Source organism: Bidens hawaiensis, unplaced genomic scaffold (assembly GCF_021521415.1).
Source record: "Bidens hawaiensis isolate Kalapana, Puna unplaced genomic scaffold, B.hawaiensis_p1.1 tig00031149_1, whole genome shotgun sequence".
In the NCBI taxonomy this organism is placed as follows: Eukaryota; Viridiplantae; Streptophyta; class Magnoliopsida; order Asterales; family Asteraceae; genus Bidens; species Bidens hawaiensis.
The window spans coordinates 86,317-108,650 of NW_027495234.1; the positions used below are offsets into that span (position 1 = coordinate 86,317).

At 32.0% G+C, this 22,334-nt stretch overlaps 1 protein-coding gene and 1 long non-coding RNA gene across 2 annotated transcripts; both read left to right on the forward strand.

Annotated features, from left to right (window-relative positions):
• The first annotated feature begins 2,809 nt into the window (after positions 1-2,809).
• Positions 2,810-4,117, forward strand: LOC143581710 (uncharacterized). The gene is made up of 2 exons (XR_013143875.1): positions 2,810-3,057; positions 3,179-4,117. It is a non-coding gene; the product is annotated as an uncharacterized LOC143581710 (long non-coding RNA).
• A 5,003-nt stretch (positions 4,118-9,120) lies between these two features.
• LOC143581711 (uncharacterized) lies at positions 9,121-13,496 on the forward strand. The gene is made up of 4 exons (XM_077064428.1): positions 9,121-9,379; positions 10,453-10,567; positions 10,648-10,740; positions 12,746-13,496. The coding sequence occupies exons 2-4, from the start codon at positions 10,461-10,463 to the stop codon at positions 13,344-13,346; spliced, it is 801 nt and encodes a 266-aa protein (XP_076920543.1). The 5' UTR covers positions 9,121-9,379; positions 10,453-10,460; the 3' UTR covers positions 13,347-13,496.
• Positions 13,497-22,334: the final 8,838 nt, after the last annotated feature.

Consider the following 22,334-nt stretch of genomic DNA (forward strand, 5'->3'; position numbering starts at 1 on the left):
TGATAATAACCATGGTATCTCCGTTTTTTATTAAGAACTGTAATCAAATTTTTCGTAAATCAATCGGGTAAATTACCTGAAATAATAAAGTTTTGTTATAACATTGATATTATGAAATATTAGAATATAATTTATAACCGGATAATTTAAATGTGTCTTGCCAGAAAAATGAAATATTAATACTGAATATGGATGAAGCTGATTTATATTTATAACCTAGAAGAAAAACATGTATAACAAAAAAACAGGAAAAATATTAAACTTCAAATAAATATAATACACCCATTCTTATAGGTATAACACATAAACGGAAAACTTACCGGAATAACGTAAATACGTAGAAATATTAGCTTCATCGCCGTTTTTTATTTAGAACCTTAACAATGAAAATAAAGATAAAAAGGTTAGATCTACAATAACCGGAAGAAAATATGATGTTGCCGGAAAAAGATATGACCTTGCCGGAAAATCATATAACATTGTTGGCCATTAAAGTATAATATATAACCTTACCGGAAAACGATTAATCTCGATCTACATTACCGGAATATAGAAGATGGTGGAGTTAGTAATTAAGCCGAGAGAGAGAGAGAGAGAGAGAGAAATTAAAATAATTAAAATGATGGTGGAAAATTCTAAGGTTTAAATAGTGTGTGAGATGACACATGGCATCATAATAGAGATTCTTAGAATGGAAATTTGGTGAGTTGATAGCCTAGGTGGACACCCTAGTAGAAAGACATGTGGCAAAATTGTATTGATTTAATAGATTAGTAAGATTAAAAAGAACAATAGATTTACATATATTACCTTTGAAATTTTGGCGAAATTTTGTAGGTCCATCTTTTGTTTTTTGTTTTGTCTTCTTTCTTTAAAAACTATAAATAAATAATATAAGTTATAATTACATAAGTAAATAAAATTTCACAAAAACTATACCATTTGTTGTGTTAGATAGTGGGCTTAGTATCGGTGACGCTGTATGACAAAATAAATTATAACTTGTGCTAGTGTTAAGTAAATAATAAATGACATCTCTATATTTATAATAAATATGTTGGGAAAATAATCTTGAAAATTGCATGAATTGTTGGCTTTTTTTAGCAGTAATTTCGAATTTCTTTTTCTGTCGCATAACATTTGCTTCAACAGATAATTGGTTTTGATCTGTATAAAATAAATTCATAAAATTAAAATTCATAGTTTAATAAGTATGAAAATGCAAAGTCTAACATGCTAGTTAGACAATTAACTGAACAAAACTTGATGTGGTTATCCTTGAATGAAATACTTTATAAAACATTTGAAAATATGAAATTATAATTTTAATAAATTAATTTAGACTCAATGATAAAAATGTTGTTAAATTTTTTGAATGAGAATAAAATAAAAACTGGAAAACATATAATGAATGAGAAGTAAATTTATAACAAAATGAAGTTTCTGATAGAATAAAAACATGTAATACTTGAAAAGATAAAGATAAAACAAACATAACAAACAATATATTAGATATCATAACATAGTGATACATTTTGATATTATCTTAAACCAAATGGTACACAAAAGGAAATACAACCATAAAAGCATAAACCTTGGAATCATTCCAAGACAAAATCATTTTTCTCTCCCCCTTTTTCAACGCCAACGAGTTTCAGTTAAGAAATCATGGCACCGCTGTAACATCTCGTTTTTTTTAATAAATAAAATATCTTATATCATACTCAAAGATAGTTACACAGTGTGCTTAATAGTTATAACAAAGCTTTATAATATAAGACGGTTAGACAGGTATCTAAAAGTAATAAATGAACAAGTAATAAATAAAATGAGAATCTAAGGTATTAGATATTGAAACAAACAATTAGTATTATGAGACAACGTATAATCGTTAATAATATATTATATTTGACCTTGTTCCGTTTTTAATGAAACTTAGGTCGAAACGTAGAGAAAAATTTGTCCATTCTAACAACATATATGTAATTTCATAAAACATTATATTTTACCAGTTATAAGACAAAAATAATATTTGATCAAAATTAATTATAATAATATGCATACTTACCGTGCATATTTGAGGAAAGTAATAATAATAATAATAATAATAATAATAATAATAATAATATAAGACAAAATAAAAGGACACGTGTGTGCAGTTTTCTCCAAGAAATTAGTTAATATGAAAGTCTAAGTTAACATATTTCAAACTAGATTTTTAAGTTATATACCGACTATAATCCGGCTACAACATGGCGAAAACTTTATAAATAGCTGGATAGGTTAGAAACTTTATTTTCATCCTCTGCAGTTTCATATAAGGTATGTGATCTCCTTTAGCTTTGTTTTTAAATAATAATAATAATAATAATAATAATAATAATAATAATAATATATTTGGTTTGAGTAATTTAGAAAACTTGAGGGTAATCCACAGAGACAGATTTAATTACTATACCCCTTGATATTTAATAATTTAATAACCTAATTATTGTAATAGTAAAACATGTAACTTTATCATAACATGTCGGATACATGCACAACCAGATTGTGGTATTGTATGACCATTTTTATTATAAATGGTTAAGAAGAACCATCAGTTATTAAGTATTGGGCATGATTGTTAATTCCCTACTGTTATCTGGACTGGAATAGTTGTGCATGATAATGACAATTGTTGTGTGAAAGGTCTATGAGAGTTATAACATTACTTCATAGACACGAGTAAGTTAATTCTTATATTAATTCTTAGATTCTAGATGAAGCGTGGTGCTGAAGTAAAATGTGAAGATAGTCCGTTCAGGTGAGTTACTTAAACTATTTTCATAACTCTGATACATGCTCATAAAACTATTTGGACTGTGAATGATCTTGTATTTGCATGGCACATATGGTGTGGCACCCAAGGTGTTATATATATTATAATGATCATTATATTTTTCCGAGGGGACATGCACTTTATACAGCAGCAGACGTGCGTAAAGTTTGTATGTGCGAATATATAATGCTGACCCGACTTTAACGTGAAGCGGGCGGGTTATAATTATGGCATGACATGTAATGAGCTCATACTTGATCAGTAATTTGTTTTAGTACCAATTTATTAAATATGTTGGTTTATGTGACTCACCAGCTTTGTGCTGACGTATATTTCTTTTTACCCAAGCATGTATTACAGGTTGATAAATAAGGACATGGAGATTAGCTGCTATGTGTTGGAAGAGTTTAGATGTTTTATCCTGTTACCATTACATTTCCTAGTAAGTGTAATAGTTAGACATGTAACTAATATTTTTTTTATATAAGATTACGGTTCCACTGTAAGTCTGTGCTGACTGGTCACTATAAGTACCCCATCCTGGGAGGGGTGTGACAAGTTGGTATCAAAGCCCGAGGTTTTAGCGAATTAGATATCTAATAAGAATACCTAGGCTTTAACCATAATACTTTAGAGATATAAATTATTAAATCTATGATATAAAGAGGTGAACATACCTAAGTTTGAATACTGAAACCCACACGAAGTTTAATTTTAGATAGTCCGAGTAAAAAAAATTATAGTTGTGCCGAAACTTGTATGATGGAGGCACAATATGGTAGTTGGGAGTATCATGGTGTGTATCATAAATTGCTTTCATGTCTGGCCAGTATGGATGTTAATGAATGACACCGCTATGATCTCGCAAAAATTGTATTGTACTGAAATTAGCAGATAGTAGGCACGAAAGGAAAATGCATAGATGAATATGCATATATAATTGCCTTAGTTGAAATTAGAGAGTACTTTAATTGGTAGAATGGTGTAAGGCCTAAATTGAATATCCAATGCATGTTATTTGGCTAACCGAGTGACAAATAAACATATACGATACCCAACAAAGAATCATGGCAGGGAAGCAAAATTCGGAGATTCGATGTGAAGGCAGCCATTTGAGATCAGTGACTCCTCATAACCACGAGAATAGTATAAAATAAGTCCCGGAATTAACCCGAAGACAAATTGTAGTAGAACTGTAGTAGTAGGAAAGATATTCGAATTCAACATTCCCTTTCTTGTTGAGTTATAGAAATCTCTTAGGATTTTGGAGTTTATTAAGAGGCACAAAGGTGTTAAAAACGAGGACATAAACATAGGAGTTATTTGATAAATAATTTATTCGACCAAGTATGTCACCCTTTGGTGCACCAATAGTGTTTGATAGGAAGAAAGACGGTAGTCTTAGTATGTGTATTGGATACCGTGAGTTGAATAAGCTAACTATCAATATTAAGTATCCGTTGCCTAGGATCGATGATTTATTTGATCATCTACAAGGAGCATGTTGGTTCTCTAATATAAACCTACGGTCAGCCATGAGTTGAATATTAAAAACTAAGATATTCCAAAGATAATGTTTGGTACTAGGTATCGATACTATGAATTCGTAGTCATATCCCCTGGATTGACAAATACACCAGTTGCTTTTATAGACATGATGAATCAGGTATGTATGCCAATGTTAGATAAATAGCTTATCGTACTTATCAACTGTATTTTGGTCTACTCCAATGCCTTTAATGAGCACGAGTGTCACTTATGGTACGTCTTGGGAACCTTAAAGAAGGAATAAACTATACACCATATTTTAGTATTGTGAATTCTGGTAGCAAGAGGATACGCCCATGGAAGGAATACATATAGATTACATGAAGATAGAACCTATAATTAAATAAGAACAACTCAAGACACCTACTAAAGCAATAATTTTCTTAGGATTGATGGTTACTATTCATCAAAGATTTTACTAGGTTAGAAACGCCTTTTACAAAAATTAACTAAAAAGTATATTAAGTTTGTATGGGACGACAATTTTAAAAAAAATAAAATAAAAAAAATAATAAAAAAAATCAGAAGCTAAAGAAACGCCTAACTCAAGCTCCAGTATTGACTTTGCTAGAACAAGTTGAAGATATAGCAATATGCTCAGATGTTCCTTATCAATGATTAGGTTGAGTACTTTATAACAAGTAGTGGTCTTCGCTCCTAAGATATGGAGATATTATCTGTATAGGACTAAGTGAACCATTTACACATCCTAAAAGTTTGAAGTATTACTTCTAATAAAAAAAGTTATATATGAGGCGGCGTAGATGATTAAATTTAATAAAGGATTATGATTGTAAAATTCTATATCATAACGGGAAAACGATTATTGTTGTCGATGCTCTTAGCCGAAAAGAAAACTATTCACCTCTTAAAATTAGAGCTTATAAATTATGCCTAAATTCTGATTTAATGATAGAAATAAAAGCAACTCAAGTTGAGGCTTTAAGGAGGAAAACATATAGAAAGAAAGAATATTTGGACAAGTTAAGGACTTAACTAAAAATGAAAATGGTGTCAAGTTAAGGTTGGATGAATATGGATTTCGGGAATAAGAGAAGTAAGGAAAATAATACTAGATGAGAAACACAAATCTCAATATTACAATCATTCAAGAGCCACTAAAATGTACTATGATTTCAAGAAAGACTATTGGTGGCCCGGCAAGAAACACGGCATAGTTAAATATATATAAAAGTGTTTAACTGTACGATAAAGACCACATAACAAGTAACACCTTCTTGAAATTCCTATTTGAAGTGGGAGTACCTAAGAATAGATTTCATTACTAAGCTACCCTAAACTCTTAAAGGATTTGATAGCAATTTTTAGATAATATATTGCTTAACAAAAAGCATGCACTTTCTGCTAATACAATAGATCTGCTCCTTTAAGAGGCTATCGGAAGCATTTATTAAAGCGATAGTTTAGCGACATGAGACACCTGTAGGTATTGGTTCAGATGGAGACATTTAGTTTAGTGCTAGTAGATACAGGAAGAAATTTTATTAAGAGATGAACATTCCTTTACTTTTTAATATTGCATGCCATCTCAAACTAATGACATAAGTAAAAGTAAAAGAACTATTTAGACCTTAAAAGGCATGCTACGTGCATGGTGCATTTGGATTTTTGGGGACACTTATGATAACCATTTACTGTTAGTAGAATTTTCTTATAATAATAGTTATAACTCAAGTATTGGTATGCCAACATATACTAAAAAAAAGAGGGTAATGCGAAAGAATTAACCTCAGTTACTCCCTACATAAATGGTTTCGAGGACGAAACCTTTAATTGGTAGGGGATATTTGTAACATCTCTTTTTTTTAAATAAATAAAATATCTTAGATCATAATCAAAGATAGTTACACAATGTGCTTAATAGTTATAACAAAGCTTTATAATATAAGACGGTTAGACAGGTATCTAAAAGTACTAAATGAACAAGTCATAAATAAAATGAGAATCTAAGGTATTAGATATTGAAACAAACAATTAGTATTATGAGACAAAGTATAACCATTAATAATATATTATATTTGACCTTGTTCCGTTTTTAATGAAACTTAGATCGAAACGTAGAGAAACATTTGCCCATTCTAACAACATATATGTAATTTCATAAAACATTATATTTTACCAGTTATAAGACAAAAATAAGATTTGATCAAAATTATAATAATATACATACTTACCATGCATATTTGAGGAAAGTAATAACAATATTAATAATAATAATAATAAGACAAAATAAAAGGACACGTGTGTGCAGTTTTCTCCAAGAAATTAGTTAATATGAAAGTCTAAGTTAACATATTTCAAACTAGATTTTTAAGTTATAAACCGACTATAAGTCGGCTACAACATGGCGAAAACTTTATAAATAGCTGGATAGGTTAGAAACTTTATTTTCATCCTCCTGCAGCTTCATATAAGGTATGTGATCTCCTTTAGCTTTGTTTCTAAATAATAATAATAATAATAATAATAATAATAATAATAATAATATATTTTGTTGAGTAATTTAGAAAACTTGAGGGTAATCCACAGAGACAGATTTAATTACTATACCCCTTGATATTTAATAATTTAATAACCTAATTCTTGTAATAATAAAGCATGTAACTTTATCATAACATGTCGGATACGTGCACAACCAGATTGTGGTATTGTATGACCACTTTGATTATAAATGGTTAAGAAGAACCATCAGTTGTTAAGTATTGGGTATGATTGTTAATTCCCTACTGTTATCTGAACTGGAATAGTTGTGCATGATAATGACAATTGTTGTGTGAAAGGTCTATGAGAGTTATAACATTACTTCATAGACACGAGTAAGTTAATTCTTATATTAATTCTTAGATTCTAGATGAAGCGTGGTGCTGAAGTAAAATGTGAAGATAGTCTGTTCAGGTGAGTTACTTAAACTATTTTCATAACTCTGATACATGCTCATAAAACTATTTGGACTGTGAATGATCTTGTATTTGCATGGCATATTGGTGTGGCACCCAAGGTGTTATATATATTATAATGATCATTATATTTTTCCGAGGGGACATGCACTTTATACAGCAGCAGACGTGCGTAAAGTTTGTATGTGCGAATATATAATGCTGACCCGACTTTAACGTGAAGTGGGCGGGTTATAATTATGGCATGACATGTAATGAGCTCATACTTGATCAGTAATTTGTTTTAGTACTAATTTATTAAATATGTTGGTTTATGTGACTCACCAGCTTTGTGCTGACATATATTTCTTTTTACCCGAGCATGTATTACAGGTTGATAAATAAGGACATGGAGATTAGCTGCTATGTGTTGGAAGAGTTTAGATGTTTTATCCTGTTACCATTACATTTTCTAGTAAGTGTAATAGTTAGACATGTAACTAATATTTTTTTTATATAAGATTACGGTTCCGCTGTAAGTCTGTGTTGACTAGTCACTATAAGTACCCATCCTGGGAGGGGTGTGACAACCGCCCTCACCATAGCCTTCATACCACAAACCCACCTTCGAGAAAACAAACACCGTAAGTTTTGTTTTGTTTTGTTTTTCTCTCTTTCTTTTGCATGTATATATTTTTATATATATGATTCTATTTGGACATAATCAAAACAATTTTATGTATCTAATTCTTTCGAGGGTCATTTATGAAGTTTATAGTTGAGTTTGGCTTGTTGAGCTACTTTCATTCGTCGTTCGTAGTTGCATTATTGAATCGGTTTACTTTTGTTTTCTCAATCTCGCGGTCTATGACCGATTTCCCATAGACTTAATCGTTTAGTGGAAATTGAGACTATGAACATGTTTGTGTACATGCTGAGATCATAATTATTTATTACACGAATTGTCTTGGTTATTTGTTTAATTCCCTTTTCGCTCAATGTTTTATTCAAACCATTTTGTTATTCTTGATCTCAATGCTTCCTCAATATTGGGGGCAATGTTTTATTTGGTTTCGAAGTTTCAGTTAAATACTTCATTATTCTTAATCTCAATATAGCCTTGATTCACACTGGTATTTTATTTGAAATTTTCACTTTGTTATTGACCCCAAGAATTTAATTTATTTTGATATTCAAGTTTGTTTATTTATTTTATTCCCGAACCCAATACTCTATCGACTCACGTGTTTATATTTTGTTAGTTCAATGCTAAAGTTATATACCCCATTATTTCATTTATTTATTAAGATGTTCATGTCATTAATGTCTTTATTCATTATTCTGATTAATTTGTGTTGCTCAAGAATTCCACTCATTCCTTATTATTTCAATAACGATTATTTGTTTAAACTTCAATAGTTTAATTTATTTAGTTCGACTTAATATTTTCGTGTTATTCTTGACCTCAAGGGTTCGCTTAGATATTGTTGTTGTTAGTTTTGATTTTATAGTTCATTGTTCTTGATTTTCAAGTTACACATAAAAATTTATTATATTTATTGTATATACCTACCTTAAAACCCACACAATGGACGGATTATGTGAACCATCCGGCGATAATATATAATTAAGGGTCGACACGTAATTATCCAAATACTCGCATGAAAAACATAATAAGTACGGTTACGTGAAATAACTCGGAACTTGAAATGATTTTGGAAAACGAGACAAATGCAATATGAGGCGATAAATGAGCTTTAAACCACAACGAAGCGTTATGAAAAGGGGCTTCGATGTCCCGTTCCTTGCATGATGATGGCGTAGAGAGGGTTTAAAGCGCCCACCATAGTGAAGAACCTAAGCAATCGCAGGCCAATAGCTTTGTGGTGTTATTATGATCACATTTCTATCAACATCAAGTATAGGGGGTTAAAATAGAAATAAATAAAAGTACGTGGACTAAAAAGCAAATAACCTCTTCATGCTCATAGTACCAGTGACTACGTCATTCCGTTCCGTTTATAATAATAATAATAATAATAATAATCCCCAATTCCTTCCAGAAATGCATACGAATCTAGGGTTTCAGTGGTGCTTTAATTAACAACAAATTGAGGTTAGTTCTTTCTAAATTTACTCAATTACATGACTATAATATCAAATCATACGCTTGTGATTTTATAAAACTGTTCGTTCTCTTTGATTTGGTGGTTATAGTTAGCCGTTGGTCACATATCTCTTAGATTGCGTTGTTTTTGGTATGAGTTTAATGCTATTTTAGGGTTCGAAAAGATGATATTCAAATTTTAATTCTGAACTTGAAAATAGTTTGTTAAACCTCTAAGAAGTAATGTACCTCATGTAGTATGTTTATAAATCATATTCTCCATAAGAGAAGAAAAGTTAAGTTAAAAATGTTTGGCTTGATAGTTCTTTGTGATTATAATATTATAACTATATGCGCTTGTGGTTATATAAAACTGTTCGTCATTGTGTTCTTTTTTATTGTAATCTGTTATCTGTTCGTTCTCTTTGATTTTGTTGTGAACTGAATATAAGTTTCTGAAATTATTAGTTCGATTGAGCCTTGTCACTATGTCCTGCGCGTTGATTTCTCATTCGACTGCCACATTTATAAATTTAACGTTCTATGTTTTTTAGGGTCGGAAAAGATGATCTTCAATTCTGAACTTGAAAATAGTTGGTTAAACATTAAACAACCTCTGAAAAGTGATGCACACATGTTACCCGTTTGCCTTCTATTTCGATGTAAAAAAATGCATTAGAATTTTTAAATTAAAAGAAAATGCATTAGAATTTTTAAATTAAAAGAAAATGCTGGAAGCATTTGGTTCTACTGTTAAAATCACATTTTCCATAAGAAGAAAAAATAGGTTAAAAATGTTTACATTTGGTAGAATTCAGATCACTGTGATCTTCTTTGTAGCATTTGCTTGTCACTTTTGTGTTATAACCATCTGTTTGGTTTGTTGGATACTTGGATCTGCTAGATTCATTTTAGCAACTGATTCCTTGGGCGATTTCTTTAAATTTCTTTATGTTACAAGATTTATAAGTTTTTTATATCGGTTAGATTACTTTAATTGATAGTTATGTTAGTTGTTGATTATATTTAGAGGCGATTATTTGAATGATTTCTGAATATTTGAGTATTTTTTTTATGTGCAGTTTTCAGTATGAGCTGGGACAGGAGCAGAAGTCCTGGTCTAGCCCAGCGGTCCCACAACAGAGACCGAGCTTTATACCGTGATGCACCTTATAAGAGGGACAAACCTGCATATAGGTATGTTTTTTAATTTAGTTTTCATTTTGTCAAATTTTGAAATTGCAGTTTTTCCTTTTGGTGACATTATTATTTTACAGGCAAGATTATCTGTGCAACAAGTGTAGGCGGCCCGGACACTTTGCAAGAGATTGTCCAAATGTCACTGTCTGCAACAACTGTGGACATCCCGGGTATAGATTCTCATATGTTAAGCTTTCATTTTGTAAATTAGTTGACAACGGTTATTTGTTTCCTTGCAGTTGTTTTTTTTCTCTCATATTCATTATATTCTTTTAGGGGTTGTTTGGGATTCCTTATTTTACCTCCTTATAACTTTTTGTCAAAAGTTAATAAGTCAGAAACTTATTAACTTATGACCCACAATATATTGACTTACCAAACACTTTATTAACTTTTCTGAAAAGTTAATGAATTAACAAGGAGCCTAAATAAGCAATCCCAGACACCCCCTTAGTACATTGAACAGTTAATGAATTAATGTATTAATAGTACATGCAACCTATAATATCTAGGCTTGTAAACGAACCGAATGTTCAGTTAACCGTTCATGAACATTTGGCTGGAAATTCATTTATGTTCGTTTATTTTATAAATGAGTGAACATGAACATTGATTTTTGTTCATTGGGATATTGGTTTTTAATACTCCCAACTTTCCCTCATTGGTAGATAACACTCCCAACTTTTGATTTGTCACCCACCACTCCCAACTTTCACGCTATTTTCCTGTACCACTCCCCGTCTAAATGAACACTAACCTCGTTAATGTTTTGGACTAAAAATGTCATTCAAATTAGTTGAGGGGGTAAAACAGAAATTTTATTTTTAACACACAACCTCCATTTCCGGTGACCTCGCTTTTCCGGCGACCTCGCTTTTTCAGGAGAATTTGAGTTTTCCGGCTATCTCGTCTTTCAGAACACCATATCCATCATTTCACCGAGCTTCACATATGAATTTGAGTTTTCTGGCGAGTTGCAGGTTTCCGGCGAACACCATATCCATCATTTCACCGCCCACCGTCCCAAAACCGCAACCCCCGCCACCACTAGTGTATCACCCAGCCACCTTCCGGGATCGCCTGCGTGCCGGAAAATCAAGTTGCATGTTTCCGACGAGCACCATCTTCATCATATCTCCACCGGTGCACAATCTTCATGATCTCCATCACCTTTTTACACCTCTGAACCATCTCCATTTTCTGAAAGACGAGATAGTCGGAAAACTAAAATTCGCCGGAAAAAAAAGAGGTCGTCGGAAAAACGAGGTCACCGGAAATGGAGGTTGTGTGTTAAAAATAAATTTTCTGTTTTACCCCCTCAACTAATTTGAATGATATTTTTAGTCCAAAACATTAACGAGGTTAGTGTTCATTTAGACGGGGAGTGGTACAGGAAAATAGGGTGAAAGTTGGGAGTGGTGGGTGACAAATCGAAAGTTGGGAGTGCTATCTACCAATGAGGGAAAGTTGAGAGAGTTAAAAACCAATATTCCTTGTTCATTTTATTAAATGAGCGAACATGAATACATGTTTCGTTCGTTCATATGTGTTTTCTTAGATATTAATAGAAAATTTCAAATATATAAATAATTAATATCTCTATTGTGTTGTTATTATTTTTTTTAATCAAAACTTTAAATTGCAAGCCCATATATGATCGCCCTTTTTGGTCTTCCACTTTTTCCATCCTTGTCCTTCTGTTTGAGGTCGACACATGTTTAATGCATTTAATCCGTTTATGACATGATTAAACCCATTTTGTTTATGTCGTTTCTTTACGTTCGTGAACTGTTCGTTTAGATTTTTAACGAACGGACATGAAAATGTTGTTTTTCTTAAAAGAGCAAACATGAACAAAAAGAATTGTTCAATTAATTGTTTTGTTCCTGTTCAGTTAAAGTTAAATGAACGAACATAAGCATGCCCTACTTCGTGTTCAGTATAAATGAAAATCTTTTTAATAAAAGATCTGGATTAATTTTAGACGAATATTGTTTTTTGCAATAACAACTAACGCATTAATTATGTATGATACAGAAAAGGTGTATGTGGGTCGATTTGACCCCTTCTAACCTAAAATCATTTCAAACCTGTAATGCATCCCGCCCATCTTACCACCTCTAAAATTATCAATTTCAACTGGTAAGATTAATATGTTACATTTTATTATTGTAGTCATGTTGCAGCTGAGTGCATATCAACCACCATGTGTTGGAACTGCAAGGAATCAGGCCACATGTCAAGCCAATGCACCAACGAGTCCGTGTGCCACATGTGCGGTAAAGTCGGGCATTTGGCTCGTGATTGTCGTTCTCTAAATGTTTCCTCATACGATGCTCGTCTTTGCAACAACTGCTATAAAGCAGGCCACGTTGCAGCTGACTGTACCAATGAGAAAGCTTGCAATAACTGTCGGAAAACGGGCCACCTTGCTCGTGATTGTCGGAATGATCCAGTTTGCAACATTTGTAGTATATCTGGGCATGTAGCCCGTCAGTGTCCCAAGTCAGGCCCGTCCAGCCTGGTGGGCTCGGTTAAATCTGGCCCGTCTGGCTTTCTGGGCCCGATTGGTTCGTCACTGAGGGATGACCCTTTTCGGGACATGATGTGCCGGACTTGTGGCCGGCCTGGTCATATTACTCGGGATTGTGTGCCTATGGTCATGACTTGTACTAATTGTGGTGGTCGGGGTCATTTGGATATTCAGTGTCCGTCTGACCGGGTGTATACCTTGTTTGACCCTGCCGTTGTTGACCCGCGTTTTCGTAGGTACTAAACAAGTTATCTGTTGACTCAGTGCATGCTACTTGAGTAGTGGAGATTATTGGTTTTTGTATTACTAGAGGTCTAAGGTGTTTTACAAATGATTGTTTGTATTCGGCTGGAGCTTTCTTTGATATAGCCATTGTGATTGCTTTTATTTGAATGTAGTATGGTAAAATAAAACAAAATACTAATAGATAAACTACAATAAATTTGTTTCTTACTCTCTAAATAGAGAAGTCAAATTCAAGTTTTTTCTTAAACATGTTAAATGAACTTATTTGAGTTTTATATAAAAAAACCAACTTTTAATCCAAACAATTATAGATGCTGAATATTCTTAGGGCATGGTATCTTCCTACCAAGCTGTAACCAGGCTGATGGATGGTGCAATGTTTCCTACTTATGAGATTTGTCATGTCACCACCAAGCCGCAACCTTTTCGCTCCCTCACAGCCAATTCCAATTTCTGTCACTCCTATAAAACATCCCTAAAACATAAATCAAACATGCAATGTCTGTATGGGATCAAATGATTGTTAGAAAACAGTTGTGTAACAAGCCACACCTACCGATGCCTTTAACCAATTCCAAATCTTAGGTTGTAATGTTGTACTGCCGAAGACTACCCTAAACATTGTAAATAGTTTACATGATTGCTGTATCATAGTCAAATCTACAAGAAATTGGTACTTTGAGAAGGAAATAAAACAATTTTTTTAAACTGATCAAATGAATATTTTCCATACGACTATCCCACATGACGAATTCGTTCCATATCAAGTTTGCGGGTTTATTTGTTGAATTATATTGGGTTCTACATCGAAATGGATCTAAAGTGCCAAAAAAATTGTGCCTTTTTTTTTGTTTTTATGTTTTTGTTTTTTGAGTTGTGATAAAAATCAACATCCTTTAAAATTGATTGATGAAATAAGATCTATAACAAAGGTGAAGTCAAATTACTCATTAGATCATTCGACTACAAGAATGAGGCTCTAACACCACTTTGTTGGTGCTAATCAAATTTCGAATGCTAATACCTTAAATTGATTATTAGAATATTGTGTATAGAAAGTTGGTGATAACTATTAAATGTGACCGTAACAAGAAAAAGACGAACAAATGATAAAAGAACAATTGTTAAGATACCAAAGGTTTCTAGAATCAATTATTTCAATGTATAATCAAAATCATCGTAAACAAGTTATGAATTACCATCGAAGAACACTGTTGATTCAATAGCTAACACTATAGCAAGGTGAACCGTGATTTGGCTCTCATAATCACTCACAAGTTTCACATCATAAATTTACAAATAACGATTAGGAGTGTCATAAAAGTATGTGTCAACTCATATATCTATAGCCCTGCAAAAGTACGAAAAATGCCTCGTAACCTCCTCTCAGTAGAGAATTCTCATTAATGGGAAGTTGTGAGGAGACAACTTATCTTAGACCACCCGTAGTGGAGCGCCTTCAACGGCGGTGTGGCTTGATTTTGATTGGTTGGTCAAAAATGACCGTTTACCAATGATTGTTTCAAAAAAAACATTTTTTTATTTAAAATTGTATACCCTATAAAACTCCACTTATCAAAAATTTTTAAAACCACAACTGACCCAACACACCAAAATTTTATAGAAAATGCATCCGTACAACCGTCCGATGCTAGGTTTTGGGCAATACGCGTCCAGTCAATGCATGAACACCAACCAACCGACTCAACCAAACACCACCCAACCGACTCATCCAAACTTCCCGGTTGATAATTTTGACCCCAACATGTTATCATACATGCAATTTTTAGGGACGCCAAACTTCTCGGCCGGTGTTTTTAACCAACCCGCTCAAACGAGCTTCCAGGCTGGTTTTAGCTCATCTACATCGACAACACAAGACGAGACGCAATCCGATCAGTTTATACATGACGAGTCAGTGACACAACCCGGTTCGAGCAAGGGCACTAACACAAAAATTGGCGTTTACACAAAAAGAAAGACGAGTCTGAAGCCCGGTCTAAAAAATATTCAATTTTGGACACCGGATTCACAACCCGACTTAGGGACTAGACGTGTGACCAATAGTTGGTACCTGATTTGTAAATATATCAAAGTTTGCGGATTATTTAGCGGAAGTCTTTATTTTATAATAAAATATTATTATACTTCGAAACAACAATTTAATTGTAAACCTTTATAAAATATTTAATTTATTTGGAAAGCTTCTCGGATAATAATACCCGAGTGTTTAATTTATAAACTTGTTTAAATATTATTTGCATTATTTTAATAATTTAAAAGCTGAGTCATCTCTACCTTGCGAGCATCTAACTCCATGAGTGGCTATTATTCCTTGCTACCTGTGCTAACTTTATTTCCTGAAATGTTGGGGAAAAAATACGTCAGCGATGTTCAGGTGAATTGTTAACTCTAAAAACATTTAATAAATCTTTCTTTGACTTACAAGATAGCTTTCTTGAACAATCTCAGCAGGATCGTATCTTATTTCTGAGATTTGTACCACTACCATACACACACAATTACGGTTCTCCGGGAACTGATGCCTATTGGAGAACTTTTATTATGATCTCTAGTCTGCCGCCACGTAGCCTTGATTGAAAGACTAGACAAATTATGTTTGGATCCAGACACATGTGTACTCGGTCTGAGTTGCTTTTATTTACTATCTTGTATATTATGGATCACGTAATCCCTTAAATCTTTATGTTAGAGATCACGTAATCTCAAAAAAAATTTGACTGACTTTGTTAAGATAAACAACACATTTATCTTGACTGATTTAAAAGGTTTAACGTATTCACCTATGAATGTCTGTTCTGAATGATGTAGTGATCTCGTTTGAAAACATTTGTGAATGATTGATGATTAACCTATAAACAAATAGGCTTATAAATACCCGGATGGTCTCTTGATCTGACTACAGACCTTTAGTCTGGTTTTAATAGCTTTAAACATTGATTGATCATTATTTGAATAAAATATTTTGATATAATATCTTTATCCTTTTTTGTTAATAATGTGTGCTATGTTTCTTCTTCAAGAAGAAATTTCATTTGTCAACCTTAATATATAAAATCTTATGTTTTTTAATTATAAAGAAACAATATTTCTTAACTATACCCTTTGTAGGTAAAAGCTTATCTTTCTTAATCATGAAGAAGTAATATTTTAACTATATCCTCATGTATGCGATTGCTTATGTTTCTTAACCATGAAGAAATTATATTTTAGCTATAACCTTTGTTTATATAATTTTGTATTTCTTAATCATTACCTTTTAATTTGATCAATGTCTAGGCTATACCCTCAACTAGGGGCTTAGCCATAATAATAATAATAATAAAATAATAACTTAGGCAGAATCCCTACGTTATGCGGGTATTCGGAGTTCATACGCCTAAGCTTGTACGAGCAGCACTTCCACTATATATCACGTACTAGAGTCTATACGGTCAGAACTTCGGGATTTCGCACGCACTATGAGGTTCGGCACACAAAACGATGCTCGGGCACACAAAACGAGGTGCGCCAGCTGCCGGAACTTGTCGGCACATATTTCGAGACAAGTCGGTTTACGGGAATATATTTATCGGGTCGATGGTACAAAAACCGAGGTAGAGAGAGAAAATATCTTAGAGAGAGAAAGCTTTGGTATGTGGGAGAAGTGTGTCGTGACCCTCCCTTTTATAACTGAAATCGGGTCTCATCGCGATACACGATGGACCCTTTCCGATGAACGCCGCATAGCGCGATGGCAGGGATAAGAAGCGTGGCTGATGACTCAGCCCTAGCGTCTGCCATGTGTCACCCGGATGCGACACGTGTCGCTGAGTCATAACGGACCATCGCGTATCGCGATGGCCTTATTCTTGGACTCATCGTGTATCGCGATGGGTTCATCGATACAAATTTTCATTTAGTTATTAGACTTTAGGTTATTACATAAAAATTGTATTGTTTTTTTTTATACTTGTATTGTAATTTCTTTGGATGATGGGTATATTTAATTTGAATTTTTAATAAAGTAATGTTAGATATTGTCATCAATTATTGTATGATAGTGTCTTCTGAGCTGTGAACAAACAGTTCGTGCCCCAACATTTCGTCATAGGTTGCGGTGTGACACATAACACTAAAGAAGATTGTTACGTATGAGATTTAGTTTATAGATTTAAAAGCATAAAATTTTATGGCTCAACATTAAAATTTTGAATATTTCAAATATCAATCCCAATTTGAAAATATCATATAGAGAATAGAGTCCTTGACATCAATTGTGCACTCATATTTTTCTATTTTAATTATTATTTTTAAACATGTTCAAAATTCATAGTATGACTACTATACCATTGTCCATGATAAAACAAATTTTCCTATAAATTTTACCCAAGTCACAAACACATTTGTACATAGTTTTCAATGGTTTTTACAAGGCCACACAAACACATTTGTTTAAAAAAAACAAATGGGTTAAGTTTCTTTTTTTAATGAGGAATAAATGAGAAAAAAATATGACGAAAGGTGGGATTAGTGTCAAGAAATTTTTTAGTTGAGATTACAATCCGTCAACTGTAAAAATGTGGGATTATTAAAATCCAATTTGCCTTGAAAAAATGTGACAATACCCTATAATTAACATGACTAAAAGTTATGATAAAAAATTTTCGATTAAACTGTTTCACACTAAATATGGGTTAGGAAAGGATCATATGTTAACATGTTAATAGTCATAAAGATGGGTAAACTAAATACTATGAAACTTAGTTGACGAATATGAATTTAACATGGGATAATTTAATTATATTTTTAGATAAAAGATCACCAAAAATAATATATAGCATAATTTGCATCATGACATGTGGAATGCTATTCTTTATAATAGTTGGGTTCTAACTGAAAGTTTTTTAAATGAGCAGGGTGTTTATTGAAAACACAATTAGGGTAACCACACACTCTCTATATAAACAAATCTTATAATCACCAATTCGGCGCCGCAACCTTTCTTCTCTCACGCATACACTACCCAACCCTAAAGATGCCATTTCTTTATCATTGGCGATGTAAGTGCTTTATTTTATTTTATCTAATCTGATTTGCTTCATATGCTTGTTTTCAAAAGAAACGTTTTGCGACTTTTTTTGTTTTAGTAATTTTATAGGCTTAAAGTCATAGATTTGGTGGTTGTTAATGTAACATAGACGCATACTAACTTGAATTGGTCTAAGAATCAAAGTAAAAATTACGCGAAACAATCGAAAAAGAATTCATAGCATATGTAATCTTGTTCCTTATTTGAAATGTTTAAATTTTATTTGGGTTCTTGTGGTTTTTACTTATTTGGCGCATTTTAAATGTTAGATTCGATGTTATCCACTCATCTCACATTACATGCAGATTTGGTTAATCAATTTGGAAGAAATAACATGTTGATCGTTCATAGCTTCCCAAATAAACGTTTATGTTCTAGAAGAAGTAGTAGCAAAAGTAGGAAACAGAAGAGTTCGGAACCAAGCGGTAAGAGGGGCACAAAGAAAGTTGAACTGTCTTCGAAAATTGGTATGCTTGATGACCTCGAACAAAATGCAGCAAGGATGTTGTTGTCTCGTTTCAACCCCGCATTGCCTAATGTTGGTGGTGAGAAACGAATATCTGCTGAGGCTGTAGATAGAGAATCACGCCTCAAAAGGCGTCTGGCTGGTGAGAGTACTTTTAAGAGGCGACGATATTATGAAGTGCATACCTTTCGGATGGGTGCTCACTGGTACTTAAATCGAAAGATTAAGATACACTGGCCTTTAGATAAATGCTGGAATTATGGGCAGATTACCGAGTATGACTTAAGATCAAATCTTCATCATGTAGTACATGATGATGGGGATGATGAATGGGTTTGCCTTGACGAAGAGAGGTTTGAGTTATTGCTTCGGTCTCGAACACTCTGTCAATGGTCATTTAAATTTTAAATGCTTTAAGCCCACACATGTAGTATTGTACTACTCAATTGTATAGACTTGCCTACTTATTTGTATATTGTGTAATTTAATTGTATTACATATTTGTGTTTATACTTTTAAAAACTTGGATTTAGGCTACCAATTTGAATTATGTACTATATTGTTGTACTACTACAATATTAAGATATGCGAAAACTTATATTTTAAAAAAAATATATATAAAAGCTTAATTTTTGAAATATTTAAATACTTAAAAGTAATTGAAGCTTATTTTTTAAAAAAATATTTAACTTCAAATTTTAAAATAAATTTAAAAGGCTAAAAGTTTTGAATCCTTTTAAACTAAAATCAACAACAAAGAATAATTCTTCTTTTGCCCTTTCGACTATTTGGATTGTGAATTATTTTAACCATTGAACACACTTGATCAACAATCTAAATTACTTCTTATACTTAGTATAAATATTCACTTCATATACGATACCTATTATATATTATTATATATTGTTGGAATATGCGTTATAGGAATTATAATCACTCTACCCTTTTATTCTAAAAACGAAAATAAATAAATTACCATAGCCGTTCATTCCTTCTTATTCTTTTTTTTTGTCTGTAAAAGGACAAATTCCATCATGCCTTAATTCTCAAGATTAACGAAACCGTTTTAAAGAATTTGTCACGCGGTCTAGTTATTGCACTGTTGATTTCTCACTATCACATATATATTGATTTACTACAACCCTGCCTTCCACTGACCAAAGTTAAACTAAATTAGCAGTTAAAGTTGAATTCGAAAACTACGATAAACGATCTAGCAAATATGCAAAGTCTTATGCATCAAACTTGAGAAGAAAATATAGTTAAAGTGGTACCCATATTAATTGTTTGTTTTTACTCTTATAATCTATTCAAAATAATAACATTTTTTGCTTATGTGTCATGCTCTCACAATGCTCCTTAATCATAGTTTAGAAAAAAGTTAAAATGCAAAGGGAGAAAAAAACGAGACGTGCGAGAAAAATATTAAAAAACTAAAATGTTTCCCCTGTCATTCCCATTCAAAATAAAAAAATGACAAAAAGATACAATGCCGAGAAAAAAGACATAATAGCGAAAAAAACAAAAAAAACACAATGATAACTAAAAAAAGACACAATATATCGCAAAATATAACATAATGTCGCACAAAATATAACACAATGTTGAGTAATATAACACATTATCAAGAAAAAAAAAGACATAAATGTCAAGGAAAAAAAGACACAGTGAATTACAAAAATATACAAAAAACACAATGATAAATAACAAGAAACAACAATATTTGTTCCTCAATATTGTGCTCATTTTTTTAGAAAGAGAAAGACGGTGGAAACATTTTTATGTTTTTACTTTTTTCATTTTTTTATTAAATTTTAAGTTATGAATTTTTATTGTGTTTTAGGGGTTTCTTTTATGGTTACAAATTCTTCTCATCATTCTTATTTTTGTCCCTTTATATTGATTGTTTAAGTAAAGTCTTCAAACATTCCGTTACGGTTTTTTCATATTTGTTATAAGTATTAATTATGGTAATTTGATCATTTTGATTACTAACATTAAACCAAAATATAATTTAATATTTATACAATTATAAAAAAAGACATACAAATCGTCAATAATCTTTTATTTATATTTAAAACTAGTTTTTCTACCTGGAGCGTTGCGCCGGACAACTGACAAAACTCCAACGTTAAAACACGGGTGTTGGTAAAATCCGAGCGTTACGAAGATTAGTCGACACGAGTTCGATCAGTATCGGCTGCATTAGTTTCGATATAGACATCATTGGTAAAATTTGAGCGTTAAAACCCAAAAATAAATTCGTCAAACTAACATATAAGAAAACAAAATATTTAAGACGAAATTTATTTGGGACGGTGGTAAAACCCAAGCATTGTGGTCCCGAGCATTGATGCGGTAACTTGACACAATTTCGGTCGGTTTTGATTACGTAAATTACTATACCGGAACTATAAAACGAAAAACATAAAAAAATTAAGGTGGACCCATTACGCTTATTATGGTAATTGAACTTAAAAAGCAAAATTAATCGAACAATACGGTGCCGCCAAGTGGCTCAATAATTCACTTGCGACACCAAAGGTCTTGTTTATATTATAGTAATAATAATATACATCCTATTTATATCATTCATTTTATATTATAATAATGTCAACAAATACTTTACTTTCTAAATTATTGAACAAAAGTATACATAATATTAATTATAAATATTCATACAAATTTTTTTACAACAAACCCTTCATGTTGTATGCTACCTTAAAAAAAGTAATTTGTTTAAAAATTTAATTTAAAGTAAAGTTAGTTTGTTTAAAAAATTAATTTAAAGTTGTGGTTGCAGTGTTAACAACTTCAATAAATATATATATATATATATGAACATAAATTGACTTCTCAAGTGATAATTGTTCTCTCATAACGTACATAATTCGAATGAGGTGAACGGACATAAATGAACATACATAAGCAAACGTAAACGAATACAAACAAAAATAAATGAACACACTTGAATGAACACAAACGAACAATTATAAAACATTAAGTGGATGACCCATTCAATGTTTCATCTAAAAATGAACATAAACGAATATAATGAACAAGCATAAACAAACATAAATTGATCAAAATATGTCCGAATATAAATTCTAAATGAGCTAACAAACTTCCTTACAATAATCTAAATTAAAATTCAAAAAAATATATACAATAATAGAAACGACAAATGTAAAAACCCCCCCGTAATACGAGGGCTAAAAGCTAGTATATATATATATATTGATCTACAACACAATTGCACCCCTAAAACAAAAATTCTCTCTTTGCTGACTGGGCGCGCCACATGACACAAATCGCCCCATTTTATAGCCCCTCCACTAGACATATCCTAAATGTCTCCTCATACGATGCTCGTCTTTGCAACAACTGCTATAAAGCAGGCCACGTTGCAACTAATTGTACCAACGAG